Raw genomic sequence first — 12,495 nt, 5'->3', positions numbered from 1 at the left:
GGATGGATGGATGGATGGATGGATGGATGGATGGATGGATGGATGGATGGATGGATGGATGGATGGATGGATGGATGGATGGATGGATGGATGGAATAGTACATGACTCCCACATTTATTTTGTGTCTCTGGAGACACAAAATAAATATAAGGAGCTAAAGCTATTTTGTTGTAAACAGGTTGGAAAAACTTTGAACTTCTATGAAATGACAAAGCATCTAGAAAAAAAAAGACAAATTATCCTATCACAAAATCAGAATTCTTACATGATCACATATTTAAATATATAACTAAAGAAAGGAATACAGATATGGGAGAGTGGTGGCATGTGTGGCACTTTAACATTACAAATTAAATGTTGTACTTCTTATAAATGTGCATACATCTATCCATCCATCCATTGTCTATACCTACTTATGTCTGCAGGGTCATGGGGCATGGCTGGTGCCTCTCTACTGCAGTTATTGGGTGAGAGGCGAGTATGCCCTGGATGGTTGCCAGTCCATCACAGAGACATGCTGGAGTCTATGAACACAGACTCTAATACAGTGTTTCTCAACCCTGGTCCTCACCGCCCCCCTGTAGTGCATGTTTTAGGTATTTCCCTTCTGCCACACACCTGAATTGTATCTCTGGGTGATTAGCAGGCTTCTGCAGTACTTGATGGTCATGCAATCATTTGAATCAGCTGTTCTGGAAAAGACGCACATCTAAAACATGCCGAGCAGGGAGGCGGTGAGGACCAGAGTTGAGAAACACTGCTCTAATATGTAAGGGGACTTTAAAGAGACCAATTAACCCAAGAGTCATATATTTTGACTTTGGAAGTACACAAAAAGAACCCACACATTCACAGGTGGAACATGCAAACTCCTCACAGATGAACCCCGGTCCAAGATTCGAACCATGGACCTTTGTTCTGCAAGGCAACAGTGTATGAAATATGTATTTTAGGTTTAACTATTGTGATTTCTAATGTTCTTGCGTCAGCAAAACCTGTCTGCCGAAACCGCTAATATTTCTGCATCCAAGTTTTTTTTTAAATGCTGCTGGAAATAGTAAGAATACTAAGATAGTCTTTTTCCTGACCATTAGACACATGCTTTAAAATAAAGAATCAATCACGCACACTTATGTGTCTTTATTTTCAGAAAATATGATGCCAAAGGGGACGGGATACCCAAAAACCTGCATAAATTTCATCATTCATATAAGGTCTTAGCACTCTAATCTCTGCATCATCATACTGGTTGTTAAATATTACCTTTCACCAAATTCAATCAACTCCATTTGTAAGCTAATTAGGTTTTATGTTTTAAATGTATATTGCAAATGTAATAAACAATTACAAAATATTTAATAACATTTTTCATCAGGGGAGGAATTGTATTTGCACGGCTGATTGTGTTTGTCATGCAACCAAGCTTCACCATGTTTCCTCTGACAAATCAACTGGACTTTGAGATGACAAACTGGTCAACGACTTTACGTAATTACATTTATTTTCAATCATCACTGGGAGCATATTGTATGTGATGATCAGGGGGAGCCAAGCACATCTGTACTTTGTAGAAACTGAAAAAAAACAGATGATTGCATCTGCAACCTAAAACATGTTTCTAATTGTTGCTTGATTGAAATGCATTTAAGCTAATGACACAACATTTCATTGAAAGATCTCCCAAGAACATTAGCATTTATCCTAAATTATCTGCCAGTCTATAATTGCATACATTTAGATCCCTGATCAGCTCATTCAGAAAGCTGAGCAGCAGTGCGCTCTGCTCTGGCATACAAGCTGCGGTGCAGCTGCAAGGGCAGAATGCCACCTTAGTAAGATGGAGCATGTTGAAGTTAATTGTGCAATTCCACATTGTTTGCATAATTATTTGTTTATAAATCTGATGATCATTTAAGTAAACAATGTTTTATGGATTTCTGCATGGCTGTGTGTGGTGACCCATGAATTTGTGATTATGTTAGTAGGTTAATGAATTATGAATGTGGGTGGATGTGTCAGAGCTTGAGATTAAAACATGTGTTGTTTAATGTCAAAAATAAAACAGTTTTGTGTCTTTCAAGCAAAACCACTAATTATGTAGAGACTTGTTTTTCATTAATTACATTTGCTCATTTTTTTCACCTAGGCTTTAAAAAAATTCCTTTGGGCACAACCCAAAGATGAATCATTCAAAATGTGCTGCAAAATTTCATGTGACTTTACTATTACTCCTGTTTACAATATTCAGTTTAGATTGCTGTTTTATTTATGAAAAAAGAGGCATAAAGATGAGCACAAAGAGGGGTTAACATACAACCATCCAATTTAAAAGGCCTTATAAATGCAGCTCATGCTCATGGCTACTACTCACAAAAGGCTTATTGTCGGTTGGCTTTAGTGACAAAGGAAGGGTGAAGTCAAATTACGTGTTTATATGAAAACAAAACTGAGAGGTGAATAGAGAGGTGCACAGCCCATGAAAGCTAAAAGCACTACCAATTCCCTTCACCTGTCTTTTACACTTAAAGACAGGTCTGCCTTTTATTGATTTTCTTTCTTTTGCCAGTCTTCAGTAGCCAACAGTTGTATTCCAACAACTTAAGCCAATTTTATTGCATTGCAGGAAACCTAAAATTGAAAGCAACTTGCAGTCCTTCAAACTCACGGGGTCTCAAACTATAGCACAAAGCTGTAGTTTTCCCTCAGTTATCCATCATTATGACTCTAAGGTGTAGACCTACTGTTGTGCCAAGCACACACCTATTTGGACAGACAGCTACACATTCTGACTCTGTCAAGCATGCTGTACACCTGGAATGACCAGTTTTCTTTAATATTGTCCAAGTGTGCTAGTTAAAGATGAATTAATTACCCCATTCTTTGTAGGCAATGTCGCATGAATTATAATCGGTGATTAGTGAGACCTCATAAAAAGAATATCTCAAGTAAATGACATAAAAACAGTGCATAATTTTTGACTGATAAATCTGTGAATAAGGTGATGAGTAAATATGAAGATACTGACGCATTTTTATAAAGCATCTTTTTTTTGTAGGCGTTTTGACACAATGATGAATGTCTATGTTGACAAATTTTCACACAGTGATGCTTCACATATTGCCTGTTACGTATGGGAGCGGGAAGATGATTTTGCATTAATTGAACCACATTGTCAATTAGCAAATCAACAGTTGCAAATCAGCTTTTTTTTTTTTTAAGGTTTTATGAAGTTTTGCTAGAAGGTTATGGCAACACTCTGGAGGAAAGTGTTTATGTTGAACTGTTGATGGTGCACCTCATTACTGGAGTTTGGTGCCTCTCTTAGGTCTGATTATGGATTAGGTACATTAGAGAGTGCCTGCACGTACATCCCTCATCTTCCCTGTTTCATTATCCATATAGAGCTGCTTCATCCATGACTTACTGTACAAGAATGCAAAGCACCTTAGTACCTGCCATTTAAAGCAATGGTTTACTGTAGAAGGATTTCTGAAAAAAAAGTCCTACTCTCACTGTCCGCCATGCCAATTCCCCACTGGAACAGTGGCACTCGTTTCATCTCTCTTTTCATTTGTTAATAGGTGGATGTGGAAAAACTCAAACCTTTCATGTGGCTTCTAGCCAGACTTTTTCATTTAATCCCTAATGATGCCTGAGATTCTCAGTGCCACAGTGTGTGCAACATGCAGAGAAATAGTGTGTTAGGTAATTCTTTATGCATCTGAAAGGAGTCAAAGATGCAGTACAATTATTTTCCAAAGAATCTGCTTAATGGATGTTGTCTTTCTAAACAACTTCTGGAGATGTTGTTGAAAGAAATTACAATGTCTGTCTTTTTTTAATATTGGGTTGTTCTCTGGTTTTTCCACCTCAAACAAAAGCAGTTAGTGGCTCATGAATGCAACTTAAAATTACAGTATGTTTTCTTCCCCCCCCCCACTATTGGTAGTAATGATTTCAAAGCCATACTTTTATTTAATACATCATTCTCTTATGGGTTTGACTTAGTTTATTGTTTTGTGTAATTTTGTGTCTTGTATTTAGTTTTTTCAGCTTCTGAGTTTCTTATTGATAGTTTCTACTTTTATTTAGGTTATTTTGTCCATTTCTTTTCTGTGTTCTAGTTACTTCCTGTTTTTTTAGTATTTCTGAGTTGCCCGGTTCTGTGGGTATTGTGTCCTTTCATATCTAGCTGTGTTTTGTTTGCGTACAGTTGACACATTTTTTGTTTGTGGTTACTGTTGTGTCATTCTGTTTTATTTTGGATTTATTTAATTTAATGTGCTTAATTTAGTTTTATTTATTAAATATCTTTATCTTTGAGTCCACCTCAGCTTTCCTCTTCCCTGCATTTGGGTCCTCCACACAAACTCTGACGTGTTTGGCTTTATTGTGGATGGTTTTTTCCATCAACTCTAAAGAAAATAATATTTTTCTTTATTATAAAAATTAAGTGTAACACAAGTACAGTTGTTCAGTTACCCAGCATTAATAATAACTAAATTAAGAATTTATTTCCACTTCTACACATTCTCAACTATTTAATCCTCTAACACATTTAGAATGGCTTTCTGAGGTTAATGTAAAATTTCACTCTGGTCTCTTCACAAAGAGAACAGATGGCAAATTTCCATTAATCAAGCATTTTGTGACTCTTTGCTGTCAGCAGTCTCATTTGCACTATTTTCAACAAATAAATCCTCTCCATGTTTTCAATTAAACACCATTTGTAACTATTTGATTTCTGTTCATCACTATGATATTTTTACCAAATATTTCACACCAGAGGTGTTGCTTTAGTTCTGTATAGGGTTTGCAGAAAGATGACTTCAAACAAATATTGTTTGGTATCTGATGGATGAGTAAAGAGGCAATTGTTACTTGTCATGACAAAATATGTTAGTGATTTGTTTATAGCTTGTTATGCTGGCCCCTAGTGAACAGAAATCCTCTAATGTAACCATTATCCAAGATTGCTTGGCTGATGTCATAGTTTGAAGCCATGCCAGGCTCCATCTTGCTGCATGTCTTACGGCTAATTTGTTATTCTGGACTGCATACATAAGACTGACCTGACTTGACTCGGCTCTGAAAACAGTATTTTCTATCTCTTGTAACGTTGATGTGATAAAGATGCTGTATGGGGAATAGACGCTGGTATATAAAAGTTACTTTCCGTCTCACCAATAAACATTATCTTTTCCATTTGTTACAGTCTGGCTGTCTTTGATAGTTTCAGCAACGAGAGTCCCAAAAATCACAGGAGACTTTTGATCAAAGACTTAGCGCAGCCTTATGAAACATCCAAATCCTGTGGCATTGCAAAACGGTTCTCCGTGTCTCTGTCTCGTTCAGGTGAGCACCTCCGTGTCTGTCCCAAGGGTTACACCTGCTGCACATCTGAGATGGAGGACAAACTCAGCCAGCAAAGCAAGCAGGAATTTGAGATTATGGTTGACGACAGCAGCCACAACATGAGAACAACATTCACCTCCAGACATAAAAAGTTTGACGGTAAGTTGAGACATTTTCATTTGTTTAGCATCTAAAATTCATGAAAGACAATTTAACTCCCCTTGTACTTTTTAACTTTAAGCCAGTTATAAATTTTAAAGTTATTTATTCCTATCTTGATCTATTTTGAACCTTTTTTGCTGCAGGGCATTTGGAAATTTCCAACATGATTTTATATTCAGTATTCTAGAAATGCAAATACAAAAGATGTACAGCATTGATTAACCTGTCTTAAAATAGCCAATATAAATATATCCACATTTCAACAGTGCAAGTGAGGAAAAATTATTTTTCTCATGTTAGTTTAGGATTCCGACCCAAAGGTGTCTTTAACAAAAGAAAACCAGAAAATTGTCACCGAGTTTAATAAAAGTCGAATCTGGAGTCAGTGAGTTGAGATGGATGCTGGGTGAAAAAAATAAAATAAAATCGAAGGTCACCAGATGATAAGTGGATTTGAGTGAGTGGCTCTCACTAGAGTGTATGAGTGGAATACCAGACAGTGTAGCCCGAACCAGTGTGTACTTCAATCCAGGAGATTGTGGGAGAATAAGCAGGGTGGTCAGGCAGATTAGCAGGCAGCCAGGCAGATAGATGAGGCTTAGTGTGAGGTAATCACTGGACATTGCCATGCAGAGACTAGGTACACAGAGACCGCAGACTCAAAACCTACAGACAGTGGAGGAGTCATTAAAAATTATAAAGATAATTGCTCTGCAACTTGAGACTGTAGTGCAATATCATAAGAGTTATGTGTTTTTGATCTGGTAAGAGATAAATGACAAAGTGGGCAATAAATACTAAGCAATCATAACATTATGACCACCTATATATCATTGAGTAGATGATTTTTCACCTCTCAAAATAACTTCCACAAAGCTACCACATTTGTTTGTCCAGCACAATTGCTGAATTAGATTGAGGGTTTAACATTTTTGACAAAGTAAAATTCTCTAAATGATTTTTTTCACATTATGTTGCTGAAATATGTCTCTTCTATTTCTTGCTCCCATTCTTGCTCAGATGTCCATTGTTCACCTGCTTTGTTTCCCTTCAAGACCATTTCTTTAAGAGCTTAAATATGTTTTACCAAGCTCAGATTAAGTGAATTAAGGATAAAGATGAGTAGAAAATATGGGAAACAAGAAAATATGGGATTTAAATGCAGTCTTCTTCAAGCTAAAATTCAAATGGAATAAATATACCTTTTGGGGAATGGATGATATATTGGTGCTGACAATGGCATCGGCTGATATTAGTCATTTTTAAATAGTATGAGTCTGATAAATAAAACTGGCCAGATATAACGACCAATATTTATTTCCATCTAGTTGCCTTTTTTTCTGAAGGGAAAGTTGAGGGCGTTTTGTCATGTTGATTTGTTTGACCACAAGACATTTTTTAGCGATGCAGTTCAGGATTGTGGGGAGTTTAACTGAAACAGAAAAGCTATAATGGTATCAGGGATGTGATCGGATTTTTCTAAGGTACTGAAAGGTAGTGAAATATATAAAATATACTGTATATAGTTTCAGTAAGTGTTGGTTGTTGGCCATAGCAGCTATATCAGAATCAGATATTAATATTAACCCAAATTTTCACATCAGTGCATTCCTAGTGTTTTTTAAATCAGTTCAACAAAAACTATGAATTAAAATTCTTCCCCATATGCACATTATAAATACCCAGTTACTTGACACTCAGAATTGTTTTACTCACATTTTTGTCCAGTTGTGTTCAGTAATGTTTAATAACATTTACTGAATTTTTATCAGTAAAATAATGCTGTCACTGAAACAAGGAATTACATAATCTTATGCAAAAGACATACAGTTTCAGATTCTGTCATTTTTGCACAAAACACATGCATTCACTTGCAGAAGATAGCTGCTTTCAAAGCTTGGATCAAATGTTAAACTCTCAATGGCTCACTGTTATAAAATCTTTTTTTTTTTTACCTTCTGTGCATAAAATCTAAAACTGCTTGCTTGAACCAGGAAAAGGGAGGGCAGCAAAAAGAGAAATCAATGTTTCATTGCCCAAACAACATCAAGGATGATGTATTTGAAACGTGTCACTGACGACTGCTAAATGATCCATCTGACGGGTTGGAAATACCTGGACCGGTATCCCAGGAACAACAGTGCTGTTTTTAGGCTGGTTGAAAATTATTTATTCATCTGGTTTAAAACTCCTGAAGAGATAACTAAACACAGATTATTTCAAAATCAAGGAAAATTTAAAATAGTAATTTGTACTGTATCTTTAAAAATAAAATAAATTATGTATTTACTATTTCAAAACATACCAAACTAAATCACAAAAAGTATTCGTATTGCCACTGTAACATTTGGACAGACTTAATACAAAATCTTGAAATGCCAAACAAGCTTAAACAAAAACAAAAGGCTTGAGACTAAATTAGCTTTTCTTGAGCTGACTCAGCACTTGCCAAGCGTCGCCATTGATGGTTTAACATAACGGAAATTATGGTCTCCAAAAAGTCCAGCTACCTGGGATCTTTTCCCACTCAATTCATGCATGTTTGCGAGCGATCTAGTTACTTTCTGGAGTCCTTCATGGGGCAAGAGGTAGACTGTTCGCCAGTTCAACACATCACAGAGACAAAGAGGACAACCATGCAGGCACACATTACACAATGTCCAGTTACATAAATTCATGTTTTTTTGTTTACCTATATTGTATTGCAGTATGTCTGAAAGCCACATTCACCACAAAACACATTCTTGACATGATTTGTGTTGGTGTTACATCACACTGCCTGAACCTTCCTACAGCTATGAGTTTTAGGGCAAAGTGTCTCACGGTTTTAGCAAATGTGCATGCACTTCATTCTAACAGTTCTTATGTTAAAACTGCAGTATTTTAGAGTATTGTCAGTATAAAGATGTTATTCTTGCAAGTAGAGAAAGCTAGCTTTACTTGTGTACAAGCTTAACTGATACCGATTTCTTATACAAAGTTTCCTTGACTGTGTAAACCTTTTTTAAAATAGTTCGACGTACGCAGTATATGTCAAATATAAAGGAAGATTTTGGAAGTTAAACCTTCAGAACAATATTGAAATTGTTTATTGACACATTTAAGGCATAAGTAATCTATTATTTAAAAAAAATCATCTTCCATATGTGATCAAATCATTACTTCTCTTAATATCACATGCTTTCTTATTGCATTAAGCTTATCCACCTCATGGGGTTTGAATCATCGCTTATAAATTTTACATGCCCCCATTTCTGTCCAAAGTTATTTATAGTCCCCTATTATGAAAACCTTAACTTACTTTTTGATTACTGGCTGCTTCCCCTGAAGGCCTGTGGGTTCTGATGCATTATTGAGCAATCTTGAAGCCATAAATGACTGTTGCACACTAGAATTAAGGCTTGGATATGAGCGTCCAATCATCTGGCTGAGGGCTCTTTTACCCCATCTTTCAGCATGCCTTATGCTCAACCAAGGACCCTCAAGAGTTCTATCATATAAACACCACATATAGTGCAGGGAGAAAAAATATATTACTAACTTTGCAGACGTGCACTTCAGCAGTCATTTGACTGATAATTTTTGGCTTTACCCTCAACAAACTTCTGATTTTATTCTCTTAAAATATGTCTGCTTGCTCAGGTGTCTCAGAGAACGACCTAAATTTCATTTAAAAAATATATTATTTTGTGTCTGTGTGCACGCGTGTGTGCATTCGTGTGCATATGTGTGCACAAAGCTGTGTACACTGGCATAAAAAGAAACCTAATTCTTAAAAGGTTTGGAAGATCAGCTCTAATGATAAACCTTCATGTCTGCAGTTTTATTGATCAATAGGCATTGAAAAAGCAGCAAACACAAAGAATTAACATGAATAAGAAAGAGGCTTTCTTCCTTTCCTGAAAACTTCTATTTTGGAGGTACAAGGCTTTTGTCTGACAGTGACTATGTATAGCATAAAATAGTAATAATTGCAGAGCACAAACTATTATAAAAAATATATATAATATTAAAAAATGTCTGAATGCTCTATTAGGTAATAATTGTCAACGTCAGTCTGTAGATCACAAATTTACAGGTGTACTGTGATAAAAGCAAAAATGCTTTATACCCATAAAAATTTCTTCTAGTGTTAGTAACCAGGACAGCTCTTAGTCTCATGTGTTTTATTTTTTTTTACTGGGGGCATCAACACACTGGATCTAACATACTTAAATATAGAGAAGGTATTTAAGGCAATCTCCTGCTGCTGTCTTGACTTCTTAGACAACTTTTCTATGATGCTTATTCATGCATACAGACCCCTACTTATCGGAGCAAAAACAAAAAAAACGAAAACACATTAGCCTGCTGGGAGCTTAGATTGAAGCAGCTATGTCAACATTACAGGACTACTAAAAGTGCACTGATTTGGACATGGTCAAGGTAGCAACATGAATTAGGATGACCGCATATTTTCTGTGGCAGCATGCGTCCTGAAGTGCATGGAGTACGTCTATCATCTCAGAGAAAGCCTTGGATAAAAAGCAGCTCCATGCTGTGCTGAAAGCAAAAGATGTTCCTTTTAGGTCTGAGGAGATGACTCAGAACATGTGCAGAGCTGACATGAAACATGCCATCAGAGTGGCAAACAGTGCTTTTACATTTTATGCTGCACAGGGAAAGACCACCTCTTGCTCCCATATTTTTTGGAAATGCATCTTACCGAATTTACAGGAAAGAGATTGTTTGCTAGCTGGCCTCTCTGATTGGAGTATCAAGCATAGTTTATGAGTGTTGCACTTAAAAACAGTTGGGCTCAACTTTCTGCTAATCAGGACGTTTCACAAAAACATTTCTGGATCAGAGCTCTCCAAATCATCAGGGAACCCACTTATTTTAACCATGGGAATTTCTTCTTGCTTCTCTGTGATAAGATGCTTCACAGCATCCAGATCAAAGCAAGCGGATTCCGCGACAATCGTTTGCTTCTCCATCTTGAGCCCCAAACCTCGTCCTCAGGAATTAATTTACCAGTGTGTATTTCTTGGTCTCCCATTTTTTGATGACACTGCTTTGGAGACGTTTAGGTGTGCAGTATAAACGAGCATAAATAGCTATTCAGCGTTGCAAGATGTTTGCGTCTTTTGTGACACTGAAAACAAAAAAATATAAGTCAATCTTGCTTGTTTAAACACCATGTGAGGTCTCAGTGTAGCATCAACAATCTAACACTTTCAAGTACTACTTAAACGATTGATTCATTTGCTTGCTAGGGGATGCAAAGTGTTCTCAAAACCAAGAAAGGATTACATAATACACTTGTCCATGAATTATTCTCATCACAGTTTACAGATAATGAGTCTTTAGAAAGTAATTTCTAACTCGGAAGAAAAACATTTTAACCTGAAAAATAAATATTTCTGACCCTATAACTAATACATGTTGAGACTCTGCTTCTACTCATTAGGACGCCAACGGAAATGTAATTACTGCCACATTGACATTACCACCTTCTTTAAATGGACTTGTTATCTGCTTAGTTTCCTTTCTTTTACAGTTTTATATTAAATCAGAAAAAGTGATCATGTTTTTTATTACGTTCTCTAAAGTCAGACATTTTCATACATTTCCTCAGTATGTACGGTGTTGTCTTTAAGTTAAGTTGTATGACTTGGGTAAAATATTTTGAGTGTTTTTCTATAAGCTTCTCACAATAGCTTGCTGGGCTCTATTCTTCCTGAAAGAAGTACTCTAAGTCTGGTTCATAGGTTACTAGGACTCCACATATTTCTTCAGCTCTACCTGCACATTTCATACAGGGTTGATATTAGATATTAGATTAGCATACATTTTTTTCTTAAGAAACTTTGTATCTACTTTGGTGGTATGATTGTCCATTTGTCCAATAGGATGAAGCGTTGATATCTTGGTTGAGGCCCTAGGAAGTTGCTTCACATGGCACATCTTCAATAACTAAAACTCTTGTTTCATGAGTTGCTTTTTGAGCTTTTCCTGCCTGACAGCTCATGTTGGTACTGTATTTATTTTACTGTGGATAAGGACAATCATGTTTGGGACACAGTGCCTCTGTAATGGCTGGATTTTCCCAGTGGTTTATACATTTATGTTTTGTTCAAACAGATAAACATGGCACCTTTAGGGATGGAAGTCCACTATTGTCCTCCTGATATCAAATATGAAGTAGTGTGTTTGAGGTGTTCCTTCAGATATCTATTACTAGAAGATCACAGTTGCCAATTTCTGCATTCAGCCTATTGAAATTATTTTGGCAATCCTAAGTCTACTGAAACAGGTTTAATTGGATTTAATGTCCAATGGAAAAAATAAAAAGGAAAGTGTGCATTTTGATAAACTGTGAGCAAACATCTGGTTTTAACTGTGTGAGCTGTCATTGCCTTGAGAATCATAAATATTCTCAGAACTTAGAACAAGGCCAATAGAAGAAGGTAATAATGGTGCTATTCCAAAACAACTAAACTTTTAAATTTTTATAGAAGTTTGAAAACTCTCCAATTTTTGCATTGAGCTCCGAATGTTCTGAACGCTTTCTCGACTAATGGTCCACTCTGTGGCCCAGGAATGTGTTCCACCAGTGATCAGCAGTGGGAAATTTAATGCTCCCACACTAATGCCAAAAATTACAAGACAGTGAAAATGGCAGATTGCAAAATCAAAGACAGCATGCCTGTTTTTGAGGAATGAGTGTTAGCGAGATTACAATGGGGAGGAAATATTGGCTGGACGAAATGAACTAAAACTGCAAGACTATAAGCTGATCTTTGCAGGAAAAAGACAGACACTGTGCACACATTTGCTCAAGAAAATCTTGATAATGTAAATAGTAGACCCATGCAAAAGTTACGAGACGTGAAAATATCATGTATGCTGTAGTATTTGCTCGTACTAGTAATTTTCTTTTCAATTTATGTTGAATTTGAGAATAGCCTTCCCTGCACACTTCACACTTGTTTTCT

At 36.3% G+C, this 12,495-nt stretch overlaps 1 protein-coding gene across 2 annotated transcripts in view; it reads left to right on the top strand.

Moving 5' to 3' along the window:
* Nucleotides 1-12,495, top strand: part of gpc6a (glypican 6a) — a 149,852-nt gene that overhangs the window by 25,274 nt on the left and 112,083 nt on the right. For both annotated transcript variants that reach the window (XM_008404363.2, XM_008404362.2), the window contains exon 3: nucleotides 5,357-5,515. In XM_008404363.2, the coding sequence (XP_008402585.1) occupies nucleotides 5,357-5,515 (159 nt within the window). The remainder of the gene's footprint in view (nucleotides 1-5,356; nucleotides 5,516-12,495) is intronic.

The sequence above is a fragment of the Poecilia reticulata genome, linkage group LG3 (genome assembly GCF_000633615.1).
Source record: "Poecilia reticulata strain Guanapo linkage group LG3, Guppy_female_1.0+MT, whole genome shotgun sequence".
Lineage (NCBI taxonomy): Eukaryota > Metazoa > Chordata > Actinopteri > Cyprinodontiformes > Poeciliidae > Poecilia > Poecilia reticulata.
Note: the sequence above shows the minus strand (reverse complement) of the source record. Positions and strands in the feature narration are given on the sequence as shown.